Below are 18,640 nucleotides of genomic sequence, written 5' to 3'. Positions count from 1 at the left end.
AAAACTGGAGGTATTGTTCTGTGAAAATACAATTCTGAACTCTTGGTAAAACATGTGCCTTTCTTTCACCAAAAAAGCACATTTCTAAATTCAAACCAAATCAAGTCGCTTCAGTTTTACAGCACATGTACAAACAGGAAATGACAAAAAGGGCTTTACAGTAAAGGTCAAATGGTTACAAGCTACTTTAATACAAATAAACAGAAAAACGAACCGATAAGACATGATAAATCATATACTTAAGACAGCGCCCAATTAGAGAGCCAACAACAGAATTGAACGGACACTAGAGATTGGTTGGTGATGGACTAAGCTGAAATTATGAGTCAATATCAGACAGAGGCATGCAAAGAAAAAATCAATCAATCACTTTTTTTAATGATTGATTGATTTCACATTGCTAATGGCCTGAGATGATTGAGGACTACACCAGAGCCTAGGACAACAACCATAAAAGCAAGACCTTCAGAGACAAATAACACCCAAAAAATGTTGAACCGAGAAGAATTGATTCTGAACTCAATGTCAATCGATTGTTTTTGGCCACTCAGTTGTAATCACAGCAAAATACCCATTTAGTCACCGTTTTAGTCATTACAAACATTTTGCTTGACAAAGGCCTACTTATGTCATCATCAATTGGACCCAAGTGTTGCACACTTAGCTTCCTCCAGCAATAAAAGCAAACAACAGCCCACATGTAAACGGACAAGCGCAAGTTAAAATCATAAAAATATCATATATATTTCACATTGCCCATATTGTACATGATCCCCATAAAACACAACATGAACAAGTGGAAACATCATGACAGATCCAGACTTTACAATGATTTAAAATGACAAAGGTTTCTTAGGATAAGTGCTTTTACACCTCATCCAGAACAACATTTTGTCAAGATCTAGACTCCATGGCATGCAGATACACAGCCACGAGTTTGTACAGCTCAGTCTTCTTTCGAGTGCATCATGTGACAGGATGCTGCCTGATGTGGATCAACCGTTGACACTTTCTGTCGAGGACCTATTCCTGGATCATCAGTGTCAGCCACATATGTATATGCACTCCAAAACAAAACACACATTCGTTCAGGCACAAAAAAATGAGGTCAACCCTCCGCAGCCTTTGGTTGCTGATTTCTTTTTGGGGATGGCCGAGGATACAGAGCGTCTCAAAGATGGTTCAGATACACATCAACTTCTAGAAAGCTTTCTTTCCAACAGACTTTCATATTGACTTTTTTTTCCACTCTTTGTCCGCCTTAATTTTGCTCACACATCGTTTGATCTGCTAGAAAGTCAACATAGAGAAAAGCTCAAGTTAAGGCATGTCTGTGACCGGGTGGGTTATGGCGTGTAACTGGGACAGTGTCTGTTCTGTTTGTACAGGATATTGTTGGATGTGTTTTTCTTCTTAAGTCTGAGTAAATTACATTCTCCAGGCTTTCAGGTCAGACAGATCTAATCCTCCCAAAAACACAAACATTAAGTAAAATGGTGGGAATGGATAACTGCAAAGATGACACTCAACAAGGACAGGCACTGTAGAACAAGCTGTTTTAAAAAAAACAATATTTGACAGCATTGTGACTACCTGCTGAGTGAACGGGACATGTTCCTGCCGGAATTTAAAGCACATAACATGTGACTCACAGTCTTTAGATATTCTTCATAGGCCCCCAGGATTGCTTTTGTGTGTGCATATGTGCGGGAGCCTCAAAGACGTCAAGGTGCAAATCCACGGGTAAAGCTTTCTGAGGGCTACAACAACGTAATTAGTAAACGAGTTGTCATCTATCATATTCTTTATAAATCACATCTCAGGTTATCCTATCAGGTTCTCTCTGACCCAGCATCTGTTTCACATCTGCTGCTACAGTATGGAAGATGACACAAACAACCACAGAAAAAGGGAAGTGATCACACTTTGGTCTCACTACCTCACAAAGTTGTTTCACTTCAAAGTATGTAGATAGATAGATAGATAGATAGATAGATAGATAGATAGATAGATAGATAGATAGATAGATAGATAGATAGATAGATAGATAGATAGATAGATAGATAGATAGATAGATAGATAGATAGATAGATAGATAGATACTTCATTGATCCCGAGGGAAATTCAAGGCATCCAGTAGCAGTATACAGACAGGCAGGGCACAAGACATTAGTTACAATACACACCCGCTGTCCCCCTCCCCTCTGTATACAATAATCCCCCAAAAAAGATTTAGCAGCCCCTATGTGACTAAGAGTACATATAATTACAGGTTAAACCTGTGCAGTTAGCATTAGCATTAGACTTAAAACTTATATAGCATAATGTACATAACCTGTGAAGGAGAGAAAAACATGTGCTGGTTAAAAGAGACCTGTAAACAGTTAAAGACCCTTAGAAACAAAGTGCTGACCTTCTAGAAACTAGTTACATGTGCATGTACAGAGGTGTTTGAGGTAGTGCCAGAGGTGTGAGTACAGTCATTAAACAGTCAATGCAGGGTTGCAAATTGGGCCATTAAAGTGCTCAGCAACATAAAGGAGCAGTGATTAGCATTAAGTGTCCAAAACAATAAGGTGAAACCAGGAGTGATTAGGGTGATTGCCATTAAAGTACCCAACTATTGAGGAGCAGATTAGCATTAAGTGTCGAAGACAATAGAGTGAAACTTGACCTAGTTAGGGTGATCATGTCAACCATTACAGATGTAGCATAACACAACAGTAGGATGAAACCGGACATGATTAGGGTGATTATCATTAAAGTGACCAGTGCTCAGTAAGGTGACTATCAATATGCACAAAAGTGTCCAACTGGAGGCTGACTCTGAGGTCAACAGTGCAGATGAGGAGTGAGAAAAAAAGTGAAAAATGAGTCCAGGGTTCACCGTGTGCTTCTTCCCTGCCGTGACAGTGAAGTGTTGTACAGTCTTATGGCCAGGGGGACAAAAGAGTTCTTGAGTCTGTCCGTGGAGCATGACTGTGACAGCAGTCTGTCACTGAACATGCTCCTCTGCCCAGTGAAGGTGCTGTGCAGAGGGTGGTGTGTGTTGTCCATGATGGAGAGCATTTTGTCCAGAGACCTCCTCTCTACCACTGTCACCAGTGAGTCCAGCTCTGTGCCCACCACAGAGCCGGCCCTCCTCACCAGTCTGTCCAGGCGTGCTGCGTCCCTCTTCTTGCAGCTTCCTCCCCAGCACACCACTGCGTAGAAGAGGACGCTGGACACCACAGACTGGTAGAACATCTGCAGCAGCTTTTTGCAGATGTTGAAGGACCCCAGCCTTCTCAGGAAGTACAGACGACTCTGTCCCTTCCTGCAGGTAGTGTCCATGTTAGGCGACCAGTCCAGCTTGTCATCCAGCTGCAGCCCCAGATACCGTAGGTCCTGACCACCTCCACGTCGACCCCCCCGATAGAAACAGGTTCTAGATGTGGTTTGTTCCTTCTGAAGTCCACCACCATCTCCTTGGTCTTGGAGGTGTTTAGCTGCAGATGGTTGGCACTGCACCACGTCACAAAGTCCTCGATCAGGCTCCTGTACTCCTCCTCCTGTCCATCCCTCACACAACCAACTATCGCAGTGTCGTCCGAGTATTTCTGCATGTGGCAGAGCTCAGAGTTATACTGGAAGTCAGAGGTGTACAGGGTGAACAGGACAGGGGAGAGCACAGTCCCCTGTGGTGCTCCGGTGCTGCTGACCACAGTGTCAGATGTGCAGTCCTTCAGTCTGACGTACTGTGGTCTCTCTGTGAGGTAGTCCGTGATCCACCTCACCAGGTACGAGTCCACCCTCATCTCGGTCAGCTTGTCTCTCAGTAGGAGGGGATGGATGGTGTCGAAAGCACTTGAGAAATCAAAGAACATGATTCTCATCACGCTGCTCCCTTTGTCCAGATGAGAGTAAGCCCTGTGTAGAAGATAGAGGATGGCATCGTCCACGCCCACCTTTGCCTGGTATGCAAACTGCAGGGGATCCCGTGCGTGTTGGACCTGGGGTCTGAGGTGTTGGAGCAGCAGCCGTTCAAAGGTCTTCATAACGTGGGATGTCAGAGTGATAGGTCTGGTGTCGCCTGGCTCACTGGGGTTTTTCTTCTTGGGGACCGGGGTGAGGCACGAGGTCTTCCAGAGCACAGGAACCTTCCCGAGCCACAGGCTCATGTTGAAGACGTGCTGAAGTGGCTCCCCCAGCTCAGCAGAGCAGGCCTTTAGCATCCTGGGACACACCTTGTCCGGGCCTGCTGCCTTCCTGGGGCGGAGTCTCTTCAGCTCCTTGCTCACCTGGTCTCTGGTGATGGTGGGGGGGAGGGGGGATGGATTGTCTCTGGAGATTGTGTTTGTCCTGGTGGAGGTGTTGGGGGGAGTGAGAGGGAGGGAGGGGGTGTGTAGAGGAGTGCTGGGGGGGACAGGCACTGGCTGCAGCGACAGGGCTGTCAAACCTGTTAAAAAACAAGTTGAGCTGGTTTGCTCTCTCAGGGTCCCCGTCTTCTGCGTTGTTGTTTTTCTTCTTGCAGCCTGTGATGGTTTTCATGCCCTCCCAGACCTCCCTCATGTTGTTCTGCTGCAGCTTCTGTTCTACCTTTCTTCTGTACTCCTCCTTTGCCTCTCGGAGTCTGACCTTGAGTTCCCCCTGCACACGCTTCAGCTCTGCCTGGTCTCCCCCCTTGAATGCCCTTTTCTTCCTGTTAAGGATCTCCTTGACATCGCTGGTGATCCAGGGCTTGTTGTTCGGGAAGCAGCGCACAGTTTTAGTGGGAACCACAACGTCCATACAGAAGTTCATGTAGTCAGTTGTGCAGTGTGTGACCCCCTCAATGTCATCACCATGAGTCTCTTGCAGGGCATTCCAGTCAGTGGTCTCAAAACAGTCTCTGAGAGCCTCCTCTGCCTCAGGAGACCACTTTCTGAAGGTGCGTGTTGTTACCGGTTGTCTCTGGATCTCAGTCTTGTACTGTGGCTTGAGTAGGACCAGGTTGTGATCGGACTTCCCCAGAGGTGGTAAGGGGGTGGCAGTGTAGGCGTCCTTCACGTTTGCATACAGGAGGTCTATTGTCCTGTTCTTCCTGGTGGGACAGCTTACAAACTGGTGAAAGTCCGGTAGTGTGGAGTTCAATGTAACATGGTTAAAGTCCCCTGAGATGGCAATGAAAGCATTTATAAAAGGATTTATAAAAGTTTTCATCCTCCAAACATGTCTTGTGCAAGAATGTTATGTCCCCCACATGTTATATGTATGTTAAATCTTAGTTAAAGTTTAATGTAGTATGAAGTACAATTAAATTTAATTTTTTGATTTTTTTTAATTAAAAAAAGCGTGCTTGCAGAGATGTCAATATAGTTCCTCCATGTTACAAGATCCTTTGCACATCCATCCCTTGTCTCTTGGTGCTGTATTCCTTCAGCCACACCTTGGTTTAGATATTCATGTCGGCGTAAGAGATCAACCATAGCGACCTCTGTAATAATTTATGTTGGTATGATTCAATGAAAAAAACTGTATTTGTCCCTGGGGGGCAATTTAGAAAAAAAATGTTTTTTGGTTTAAAAAAATAAATAAATAAATAAAGGATGAATGCTTGGACTAGAAATCCAAAATGAAATAGCTTGTAGTAATTTGGGACACCAGTGACTTCCAGTACATTCTTGTAAGGAGAACTGCAAACAGATTTTTCCTGAGAAACGCATCAAAGATCTTAACACGTTTTTGCTGGTCAGAGACTCAGTAACATATTGATGAACAATTCTTTCTAGAAATGGATAAAAAGACAAGCTAGGTATTTAATAAACAGGGAGTTTGGTGTTTTTTTTTCTTTGGGAGAAAAACAAAAGAGGCAGTTTTGACAGTCAGCAGGCTGTTTATTTTCCCCGGTTCATTGCAGGGGGGCATTACCAAATAGAGTTCAGTACAGTATCCTGTCTCATTCCATCATTTTTTCCTTTGCTTTTCTCTGCTTCCTAAATTCATTCCCTTTCTCTCCGTCGCCTTTGCCAAGTCTGACCACTGTTCAAGCTAACGACAGCCGGAGCTACTTTACCCTTACTGAGTAATTTACTCCCCATGGTCCACATCATTATATTATCAAATTATTCATTAAGCCACTCTGCTCTCCTGCAGTCAAAATGAGTAGCTGGTCAAAATCTTCCCAGCACATTACACAGTGTCTGATTTAAGTGGAGCGTTAAGCAGACATAAGAGGGCAGAATTATTCATGGGTATCTATTGCTTCAGTTGTATTGACAGTAAATGAATACATAGGAGGTAGCCAGCTTGTGTTTGGAAGTAAGCAGCATGGAGATCAGCCAGCCGCAGTAGTAATGTGTTATTAATGTGTTGTGCGGTCGCCACCTCGTCTGGCTCAAGGAAGCTATTTATGTGACCTTTCTGCTTGGCTCACATTACCAGACTAGTGAGCAGTTCGGTTAAAGCCTGTAGGCCTCTGTGTGGGTGTGAACGATAGGAGAGCAGTGACAGACAGACAAGTAGACAGGACAGATTAGGAATGCGGGTTGGCACAGAGACCATGATGCTGTTTTTATTCAGCATTCGTCCGCTCTGTTATGTAACATTTCAGTAAGTACAATTTGTAAATCAGACATCTGCTGCCAAAGGGCCCAAATATTTTACCCATATTTAACCCAAATAGTGGTGCTAGTGCAAGAGCTGTAACAATACAGTTGCAGCTCTTAAATACGCTCCTTGGGTTTTGGTTTGGACGATCTGTTGCAATGTTTTTTTAGTATCCCATTCCTTGAGTTTTAGGCCATTTTTACAGGAACAGCAAGTGAACAAATACTATTTATTTCCTAATTGTTTCTTTATTTCCTTTTTAACAAAACGTATTTCCATTGATACACCTTCCTGGTGTATGGTGTATATTCTCCTTAAAAAGTAGTGCCATGTTGACCAGTTTTCATACAGGAACAGATTGTAAAAGAGTTGGTATTTTATCATGTAAGATAACTTTGTATCGAATGCTGCTTCGTCTTTTCTCCGTTAACTCTCACGCCGCCTGCGTTGTGCATGCAACAGCTGTCATCAGCATGTGATAACAATCAGCAGCTGTTTGTAAGTGACGTCACAGCGTGCTGTAATCTGTTGCTGTAAACGTCGTCACACTCTGCAAATGTTTCCATTTGAGTAGGTGTCACATGTAAAACAATGTGTGCAGATAGTTTGTTTTTTTGGGGGGGTTTTTGTGTACTGGTTTCTCATCCTTGACAATTTATTCAAAACTGAAACTGGCAGGTTCCCACATCACTGGTTTGAAAGACAGCAGTACTTCCTCATACTGCAGCAGCCTCTTATTACCGCTCACCACGTTAAAGTATTGTCTGTAGTGTGACGCTTTTTCAGCTTTCTCCAACTTAAGCACATAATGATTGGATATTAACTTCGGGAGAGGGGCTTCCTTATCCCAGCGCATGGACTCACAGGCACAAACTAACAGACGATTCAGAAAGAAATAATGCATGGAAGCTGGTTGTCAGCAAAACTGCTGTAAGGAACAGTTCAACATTTTAAAAAGAATTGTTGCATCCCTAGTTTGAGCATGGATGAGTGTGGACATATTATTGTGAATCATGATTGTCTTGACCTCGGCACTAAGCCACCAAGCTGTAGACACACATGCATTCCCACTCTCAACAATCACTGGATTAGCCTGTTAATCTCCCAGTTCCCACTGCTTATGTGAACCTGCATGCATACGTGCAAAAACAACCATGAACCGCACATTACGGTTCAAAGCAGTGTCAGTTATGCAATCATGACCAGGAACATTCAGTAATGTGTGTTAGGAGCCATGGTATGTTGTAAAATGTGCTTCAGTGGAACATTTCGGAGCTTTGTGTTTATGTAATGCTTCCTGAAATTCCACATATCAAAATCTTGAATTGCCCCCCGGTGACAAATGAAGTTTTTTTTTTTTAATTGAATTGAATTGAATCTTGAACACACATTTACAAATAAAACCAGAACTGTAGTCTTCCGAGGTCCATTGTAAGGGCAGGAAAAATGACCCTCTTCTTTACCTCAGAGTGAACATATCATTAATTTTACTCAGACCTTGACTTAAAACTTGATTTGTCTAACTCTGGCTTCTGCTACTATGTGCAGTTAAAGAAGTATAATCAGGGAGAGAATATTAATAGCTGTGAGGCACACACATTTTACACATTGCTGATGCACATAAATGTGAAGGTAACTTTAGTGACTTTAAACACAAAATGAAGTTTGAAGCAGCTTAATGACTGATGGCATGCTTTTTATGTGCTTAATTCAATGAAGCTAATTAGAGGTGCTGTTAGAGCATGTGAAAGGTGGCAAGATATCATTTGAATGAGAGATGCCCGCTGTGCTCAGGCTGATTAAAGCTTTTGATTATTGAGCTGTTTGTGTAACTTTTTAGAGATCAATCAAGCAGCATCTACTGTTCACTCGAGGTGACACAGGACTTCTTTTAGTCAAATAAATATACCGTTTTTAATTGTGTTTATTTTTCTGCTGTACAGTACGTGAGCTCTATGTGTTCTTGCCATGGTGGTTTGAAGCCAATTATACTTTAAATCTGTGGGGAACCTTGGGGAATAGTGATCATTTTGAAAATAATGAAATATGGAGTTCAAAGACAAAAAGAGCGTCAGAAATCATTATTAAAAAAGAGTTTTTCTCATGAAGGAGGATAAAAAAACAAAAAAACCTGCCAAAAACGAGGATTTTTCAAAGTCTGAATTAGGAGCTAATATCGCAATCCACACAACTAATACTTTATTAATGTAGTAAGACGAATCAACATTTGCCAGAGAAGTCAAATCAACCCCAACAATGTACCCCCAAAGAAACAAACTGGACCAGGCCAGCGCTTAGAGGTTTTTATTCAGAGACTCCCAGACAAATCACCGGGACACTTTGGGCTTCGGCTTATTCTTAATTTCCTGTTGCCCTCTCCTCTCTCAGCGTTTCCCACCGTCTCTAAAAGCTTCTGACTGTCGCTCTCTCCCATGCTTCATCGCAGTGTGCACGACCTTATTCTGCCTCCCGCAAATTGCTGTTTAATAGGAGGCTTCCTCCCTGGTGAACAGCGATAAGCTAATGGTCAGGGAATTGCTCCCCATTTAGCTCCTGTGTCTGTCACATGAAAAGGAAGAGAAGTGATGGAGGCCTCTCACGGGGTTCACGTGAACAGTATGTTTCTCCAGTATTTTCTCAGCCAAAGACTAATGTTTGGGTGGGTGGTTTAAAAATGTGTGTAATTTTTGCAGATTATTGGCTTACTACCTCCGTGCTGATTGGCTTCACAGAAGGAGGCTGATTAATGCAGAACACCTACTCCGTCAATTTGAATACATTTGAATAGATCATTTAATTTTGAGCAGATCTTATTCATGAGTGGTTTTGTTTCTTCTCTCTGCACCAAATGCGTAATCAGCTTACTCTCCGTGATTCAAATTCGGTTGCGGGACGTGAACCGTCTTATTTGAATTATTTTTTTATCATAACCATAATTTTTCAAGTTGATTATGCATTCCATGAAGTTTATTCAAACTACAGGAACAATTCAGAAACAACAGAGACAGGAAATGTTGAGGGGGGGGCTGGAAATGGGTTAATGCAGTGGTAAATCTCTAATGTAGGTAGAATGGTCTTGTGGAATGTACCAAAACATGTTTTTTTTTGTTATCTACCAGTACAGAAAATGTGTTATAAGCACACGTAATTGGAAGTCTCAAGCGCTAGCATTAGCTGCCCTCTGTGCTGCAGCTCTTTAGATGCAGCCTCCCACCGAGAGAGCTCTACTCTCGATTGAGGTGTCCTCCTTGGCTGATTACTCTAGTATCCTCTGGCTATGAGGCTGAAAGGGTGTGTGTGCGTGCGTGCGTGTGTGTGTTTGTGTGTGTGCATGTACAAAAGAGAAAGTAGGTGGGAGAGGGGAGAAAGTGTAAAAGCAGGAGAGCTGAGTGTGGTTGTTAAGGATATATTTCCTTTGCACTTTGATCGAGAGTAGCTTACTGTTGCTCTCATCCGAATAGTCACACACCACACACACACACACACACACACACACACACCACACATACACACACACATTGGCCCACTCCAGTTTACCGAGTCAAATGGAAGAGACTGCTCTGTTAAGACAACTCTAAGCTTAGCCAACTGGAAACGTGATGCTGTGTTACAGGTGACCTTTCCTGCTGTGTGTTCCTACGACTGTATGTGCGTGTTTAAAACTGCCTGTCTGACTGTGCTCACTCTGCAGATGTTGTGAGGTGCATACCATGACCCTGTGAAGAAGCTCTTTCTCCTGCCTGGCTTCATCTAGAATCCTCACACTTTTTTATTTTACTGTGTGTGCCATGCGTGCATCTAAGTGTGTATTCTTGTTCTTTGCACAGATGTCCTTCAAAGCAAATTGCAGTGAAGGAAATGGCCACAGGCCCCATAATAGACACACATACTAAAACCAGTTGAGGCATTTAAATGGCCGTCCCTGGGGCTGACAGATTACATCTGACCCTGATAGTATTGTCTGCCCTCCCTCCATCGCGCTTTTCTTTTTTTTTTCCTTTTTTTTTATCTGTCCTCCTTTTCTCTGAAAAAATCCAACCCAAGTGTCCTTCTCCATGGTCCAAACTTTCTCCCTTGGTGTGTGGGTGTGACACACACCACGGGCAGCGGAAAGAGGGTGCTGAGAGACTCAATGTCACCTCCTACTCCGATCTTTGCAGCCTTTTTCTCCACTTTCCTCTTCGAAGAGGAAAATTGCCTTTAATTGCTCGACTTTAGAATTGGCCTGGATGAGGCACTTGAAGGACAGCCACTAAAACTTGCTTGACACATAATCAGTAAAGTGCATGGGTTCTTGTCATACCCACATTGACTAAAATACAGCTGAAATTGCACACTTGATGAAGCCTGCACAGAGATGAACTCGGGCTACGTCTACAGTAAATGAAGGTGAACAGTCTGCTTGTAATCCTTGAGCCAGTGCACACAGGAATTAGTAGTTTGAACGATGAAGAGGATGCCAGAATCAATGTTATCGATGGCTGCACTGTGCTTGTAGACTCGCCTTGAGCTGGAACTCCGCTCGGCGCATGCTAATGACAGCCGGAGGGACATGAAATCATTAATTGTGCTTATGTGTGTTTACTGCATGAGACATGCCTTTGTGCAGGGCTCTGTTAAGCTCAGTGATGTGATTATGACGCTGACATATTACAGTTATGTCAGAATGAATCAGCTCCAGAGCTTTTATTCGCCTGGGGTTTAGACTTATTAGTGGACTTATTTTAAGACTTAGTAATAGACTGTGTATTTGGCTGCAGTCAATTAACAGAGGCTTAAGTAATAACCAAGATTTAAGGTGGCCTCCAATGATCAACACTGCATTAAAGATGCAGGAAAAAGATGTTTTTGTATTCTGTGTTAGGAGCTATGAGACCCTACTTTCCTTTGTTTCAGGAATAGTTTTTCCACATTTTAAACCCTCTTGTTATTCTTCAGCACCAATATTGGAACATTCTTAAAAGTAAAAAAAAACAACTAATTAAATCCAAAAAACAGCAAAATAAAGTGTAATGTGTAAACGTGTCAAATACAGTCACATGTTATTTTAGAGGGTCTCCATAATCAAGGCCTCACACAAATATTTTGGATGACCCTCAGGCAGAGAAGAGAAAAAAAGAGAATGAAATGTGAGGTGAGGCAGAGATAACAGGGAGACAGATTGTTACTTTAGGGAGTTTAAGGACGGTAAAGACTCGGGTTCAGTCAGTCACTGCCTCCAATGATGGAAAAATAATATGTCTTCTTCTTTTTTTGTTTTTGAAGTGTGAAAGTCTGACATAAAAGATCTTTCTGGGTAGGGGACTCAACCCTGCAGGCTTTGAGACATTGTAATTGAAAGAGAAGCTTCTTTTTTGCTTATCAAATAAAAGATGTATTAAAAGCTAACACGCCCAAATAAACAACAGCTCACTGACATAAAGATGTGACCTTTGGGCTCTGACACAAAGGGTGACAATGCTTTCTGCATATTTTGCACATCTCTTTTGATGTTTATCCGCAGGCTTTTATTGATACATGCACTTGACAATTTGGTAAATACTCTCAGTTTTGTCAAGAAAGGTTTTCTGAAAATCGTTCTGAAAAACCATCATTGTTCTTCCCCTCGTCTGAAATGTCTCTTTGTGGGTTTTATTTGTGTGATTATTGGGTGCTTTTGGGTTTTGCATTGTGTGTGTGTGTGTGTGTGTGTGTGTGTGTGTGTGTGTGTGTGTGTGTGTGTGTGTGTGTGTGTGTGTGTGTGGTTGGGTGTATTTAGGGTCTTGAAATAGAAAAGAAAAGTCAGAAGTAAAAAATTTCAGTTGAAGTCGAAGTATTGCATCAAACATGATCCACTCGCTTCACCTGAAAATGAAAATCACCCACATAGATTGAGTTTGCCCCAGGCTCAGTCTGACGTGAATGACGTTATTTCCATCCTAAACAATTTGTTCAGATTTCAGCGTCAGCTCGACTCCACTTTAAACACACTTGGACGCTCATAGTTTAAATACCCTCAAATGGTGTGTGTTTTTTTTTCTTCCGAGTGTGTGTTTACTGGCAACACAACTTCTACTTCAAAACTAAAAATTGTGTGTATGTATCAGTGAGTGTGAACATGTGTGCGTGCATGTTTACAGAGGCGTGTCAGGAGTGCTCGTTATAATTTAGTGAGAGCTGATGCACTACTCCTGCTCTACTGCTCCCATTTTCACCGAGTCCTCGTCAAGTTGCCATGATAAAGCAGGCAAACACATGCTGAACCAGACTGCCAACAATCTTATTTAAGGTTATAAACACCGCAACGTAGTCATGTTAGTGTTCGCTGTTGATTATTTTACACAGCAGCGACCGAGACACTTTTTAACACGGTTTAGTTTTGTGCGACTGAAGTGAGGAAACATGTTCTTTCTAACTTTATCTTTGTATTCATTTTTTACTCTTTCCTTCCCCCGTTTCTTCTCCTCCCCTGTCTCCACCCGTCCTCCGTATAGGTGAGCACCTGCGCATCTGTCCCCAGGGTTACACTTGCTGCACCAGTGTCATGGAGGACAACCTGGCCAAGCTGAGCCGCAGGGAGATGGAGGGACTACTCAAAGACGCCGGACGTTCCTTACAGACCTCGCTCACTGGCCAGTACAAGGTCTTTGATGGTGAGTGTGTATTCACGATGAGTGTGTGAACAAGAATGAGAGGTTGTGTGTATGTCTCGTGTGTAGTGCGGTATTTATTTGACTTCATTTATTTGACAAAGTTTGAGTTATTTCACCTTTGACTGCAGATGGTCTTGCTGGTTCAAAAATCAAATGCCCTCTCTTGACAAATCCTACATACAGTATACACACACACACACACACACACACACACACACACACAAAGAGAACGATGTGAAAAAATCTGTTTAAACCATTTTATTACTGTTGACGGATTGTTACAGAGCATTGATTTATTGTCGTGCTTCAACAGTACTGCATCGCAGTCGTGTTGTCAAACTGCCAAGTGTTTTTTTTTAATTCAATTTTCTGTGATCTTAGCTGACTCCACTTTGTACACATAATGTAAAGTGTTATTATGTTATCACAACTTTCAAAGTCAGAGGCCTTTGTTGCATTTGATGTACCTGTTGAATGTGGTCACATGTTTTACAGGTTATTGACACAACTTGCAGGAAGTTACAGTTCACAGAAACAGCTGCTGGAGAGACTTTGCAATAATTGTCATGAATATAAGGTCATGTTATATACATATGTATTTTATGGAAGGATTTGATGCTGATGAGGGATTTATTTAAAACACATCCAATCCCTGATTTCAGATAAGCACGTATTTGCTGATAATGTTAAACCAGTGGAGCTAATAGGGCTGCACCAAAAAGAGATCAGGAATGTTCCTATAGCAACTCACTAGCCTTCAAGCCTGACTACATTGAGAGTGCACTGTAAAAGATTCCACATGTCTGGAGCAGAAAAGAAAAAGTCCGATTTTCCTAACTCAGAGTGAACATGTGTAAGGTCCGGTGTTCCAGTTAAGCGTCGATGTTATATAAGATGTTGAATGTCCAATAATGGATTTATAGATTGAACCATACGCATGTTTGCCTTGCTCTTGTGCCAGAGAAGACCAACAAACTTTGTAATACAGAATACAACAATGAATGGATGGAAAGAGAGGCATGTCTGTAAGTCAGAGTCATTGTCTAGGACTGACAGAAAGACATCTATGCATCAATAACACTTCAATATAAGTCTGTATTATACAATGTAAAAGGGCTGACAAGTGTAATATGTGAAAACTTTTCCCTTTGCAAAAGACTTTGCAAAGGGGAAAATAATATTTAAAACATTAACATTAAAAGCAGTAAAAACATTTTTGTATGTAATTGTTGTGTTATGCATCATGCACTAAAGTAGAAGTCTGTCTTTAAATACATTCTGCACTTAAAAAAGTATGGTTTTAAAATCTTAATGTTTTGATTAAACCATGCAGGACGTAATTGCAGTGCTCTGAAGAAAGGAAACAGACAGTTGGAGAAAAGAGAGACAGAGTTTCAGTCTTAGAACAATGGAGCTCAGAGGCAATTATTTGGGTCTAATGACCTGCTCCAGTTAATGGAAGGGTGTCTCCGTGCTCCACTTGTTCCCCTTGGCCAGTTGGTGACAATGGATCTGTCAGCTGGGGCTCTGGGCTCAGCTAGTTAGCCTGACCTTTAGCGATCACAGTGATTAGTAGCAGAGTGACATTTCTTTACTCTTTTGTAATCGCTCTATGTACTCCTGCCTCACGGCCCCTCCTTTCTACGGGGCTGTTTCTGTGCCAAAGGGGATACAGTCATCCTGCTACGGACGCACACAAACTTTCCTGGACATGACGTCCACTTAGTTGATGTCAACCTACAGTTCTTGAACTTTACATGTAAATAAACAACACCGTATTGAAGACAATTAAACAATGCTACAGACGCACACACTCAAGCAGCACTCAGATCCAAAAACAGACAAAAAAAACAAAAACACACAGAGATACACATGTCATAAAAAAGATAGCTTGGATTGCATCACAGTGAAGTCATCTGGCGCCTGGTTTTGTTTCTGTATTTCTTTCCAGATGTGTTGCACTAACAGATTTCTAATAGCTGCTGTTTTGAAACAGAAATTAATCAGACTGTTCGTTTGTGTTGATCTCATATTTAGCCACACCTCTCCTCTACTCCCCTCTACTCCCCTCTCCTCACCTGTCATCTCATTTCCTCCCTTCTCATTTCCTCTCCTCTCCTCTCCACTCCTCTGCTCCCCTCTCCTCTCCTCTCCTCTCCTCACCTCTCCTCCTCTCTCATCTCCTCTACTCCCTCTCCTCTACTCCCCTCTCATCTCCTCTCCTCCCTTCTCATCTCCTCTCCTCTCCTCTCCTCTTTGCCTGTTTGTCATCCCCTTTTCTCACCCAAATGAGCATCAGATGGGGAGAGCCTGAGCTGATGAAGGGAGGAGAAATGTATGTGTGTTGGGACCTTGAGGTCTAAAAAACCATCTGTTGTTGACTGTGTCCTCTGAAAGCAAGAGCTGAGTGATAGACCCGGATTAATTGGTCCAAAATACTCAGAGTTTGTGACCACATGATTGGCGCAATTTGGCAGGAAGCAACTATTCTTGCTAAAGACATCCTGTGGTTAAACTCAGCTGTTGAAAAGTGTGAAGTAAGGTGAATTAATCATGCTTTAAGATTTGTCAATTTACTTGTACAGATTAAGATGACAAATATTGGTTGGGTCTTGGTTATGTGGTTATGCTATGTTCAACATTATTATTTTTTTTAAATTGTCTTTTTATTGAAATCTTTTCATGTCCAAACAGGTCAAACTTTTCAATTAACAATCTGCAATTGTACAATTGTTTCCACCAGTAAAGTATCCCTAACACAGAAAGCAGGACAAAAGCATGCAAGGACCCATTAAGCATCTAAACTGCCCGCAACACAGGATTTTTCAAATATAGTATAAGAAAAAAAAAAAGGAACAAGAACACAGTAAACAATCATGTTGGGGTAGACCTCAATGACACATAAAGCCCTCTACAGAGGGAATACATATACACACACACACATAAACTATATATATATATATATATATATATATATATATATATATATACTGTATGTATAAAAGAAATTAATAAGGAAAAAACAATAATAAAAAAACAAACACTTTTAACAAATGATGGTGGAATTGGCGTGACATACTTCAACCATCTTTCCCATCTTTTCAAAAAGATTCCCTGTTGCAATCTCAAAGCAAAAGTAATCCTTTCCATCCTAAACATGTCATAGATTATGTCAAACCACTCCTCCACTGTGGGTGTTCCTGGTTTTAACCACTTCCTAGTAATAGCTTTTCTACTAGCAGCACTAAGGATCTGAAACAGGTACCTGACATTAGAAGAAACATTCTCAGGACCAATGTCACCAAAGTATAACGACTCAAATTTAAATTGCACGTCTGTTTGAAAAACACCTTGCAAAATTTTAAATACCTCCTGCCAAAATGGGATCAATAATGCACAGGACCAGAATATGTGAAAATGGTTTGCTTCGAGGCATCCGCACTGTCGCCAGCATGCAGAGGAATTTGCGTAGTGCTTCTTTTGGGCTGGGGTGATGAAAAATCTTATAAGGTTTTTCCAGCAAAAAATTGTCCTTGAAGTTTTCCATTGTATCACACATAAAATCTCCCATTCTTCCTCTTTTAAAACTAGATTTCCTTCCTGTTCCCATTTTTGTTTCACATACAGTGAACTACATGTTCTTTGTTGTAACCCTTTGTAGATTTTCGAGATGAGTTTCTGGTTAGAGCCAGTCCGATAAGCCTCTATAAATACCTTCAACAGAATATTGTCCCAGCCTTCCTGTGTACATCCCTTCGGCATTTTGTTAATATAAACTATGTTCAACATTTTATAAAGTCGATATGTAAGTTTTAAAAAACATAATATCAGCTGGTTCTTTATTGTTCAGATTACAGTTGTCGTCCACTGCATGATAATACAGTGACATTGCACCATGCTGCCAGTCCCTTCACATCTGGCTGTGTTTAGCAGGGTGTGGGCTAGCTAGCGCCATGTGGCTAAGTGTAGGGTGTTACTGTTCCAGCCCATGCAGACTCTGCCTTTTAAGGTCCAGGGACTTTGGAAGAAGCCCCAACCAAGCAAGCCACAGATTAGAGGTCCAGCATACTCATACAGCTGGCTGTGGGCCCGTGAGTGTGCACACTGTATAAATGTGAGCATGCAAATGTGTGTTTGCATACATGTCTCTGTAAGTTTGTAATTTAATGTGTCACCTTTTGAGTTTGTGCAAGTTTTTTTTTTTTTTTCGTATACAGTATGCGTGTGTGTTTGCACTTGGCTCTCTCAATTTCTTCACTGTCAATCACACTGTGTACAGAAGAACACAGTAAATAATATGTAACGTTAAACAAGCTAAGGAGGGCAAAAATCCCTGTGAAAATGAGACAGATGGAATAAGAAGAGAAACAGGACAAGGGTACAAGAGAAACAGGTTGAAGTGGAGAGGGGTAGCAAGACAGACGGCTGAAGAGAAAAGAGAGATGGTGTTTCATTGAAGGGAGAGGAGAAAGGTCAGAGAGGACGCAGAGAGTGATGGCGCCGAAGGGAGCAGCGTGCGCGATGGCAACCAGGTGCGTTAGACAGACGGAACCCTGAAAACTGGCAGGTGGTGTTTGGCCTAATGGTGCCATCACTGGCATCTGGATTCACTCTGTAGGTGTTTCTGTATGTGTGTGTGTGTCATTTGCACTCATACCATCATACAGAAGCTGCCTTTTATTTTGTGGAAGTTGGGCAATTGTTCTTCCTCGATTTTATATGATAATAGGATGATAAAAACAGAACATATTCTCACATTTCAACCCGGTTTTGCCCGAGAGTCCAACCAAAGAAAGGTTTATTTGTACAGTGCTCATCAATGTCCTTTATAACAATTTAAAACTCTTAAACTCAAAGACCTCTGACCCCATTACTGTCTTTGACATGACTGAAGGCGGTTATTGCTGAAGTCTAAAATCGGCCCTCTGGTGTGCTATTAAGGTACAGCATGTTGGGGGGGGGGGGGGGGGGTATATACAGAGGACTATAATGTGTTGGACTCAACACGACAATGAAAAAGATAGTAATAATACGTACTGTGCGGTGAACGGCTTGTTAAAGTGACCAGTGAGAAAAGACAATTGAAAGTGACATGTGTAATCAGATCAGTAAACAGTTGTTGTTGGTAAATTAAACGTTACATTACACAACACTATTGCAAAAGAAGCAAATTGTGAAACACAAAGGTAAGGCAAACTGAAAGGGCCAACGAGTGCTGCTCAAATCAAAAACACAATAAAACAGAAGGATAAATAATTTTTTTTATATACTAAGTCTAAATAATGAAAATAAAACCTAACCACACTAACTAACCAACTCGAACAACAAACAAACAGCATCCCTAAACCTAGTGTTTCCATACAAATGCAAAACCTAATGTAAGTGTGTGTGTGTGTGTGTGTGTGTGTGTGTGTGTGTGTGTGTGTCAACAAAAATACTAA

General features: G+C 41.8%; 1 protein-coding gene across 1 annotated transcript in view; it reads left to right on the top strand.

Annotated features, from left to right (window-relative positions):
- gpc1b (glypican 1b) overlaps positions 1 to 18,640 on the top strand; it is a 73,459-nt gene that overhangs the window by 29,019 nt on the left and 25,800 nt on the right. The window contains exon 2 of the mRNA XM_079349215.1: positions 13,041 to 13,199. Within this exon, the coding sequence (XP_079205341.1) occupies positions 13,041 to 13,199 (159 nt within the window). The remainder of the gene's footprint in view (positions 1 to 13,040; positions 13,200 to 18,640) is intronic.

Source organism: Symphodus melops (genome assembly GCF_947650265.1).
Source record: "Symphodus melops genome assembly, chromosome: 7".
NCBI lineage: Eukaryota > Metazoa > Chordata > Actinopteri > Labriformes > Labridae > Symphodus > Symphodus melops.
The sequence above is the reverse complement of the archived record's forward strand: the minus strand, read 5'-3'. Positions and strand labels throughout refer to the sequence as shown.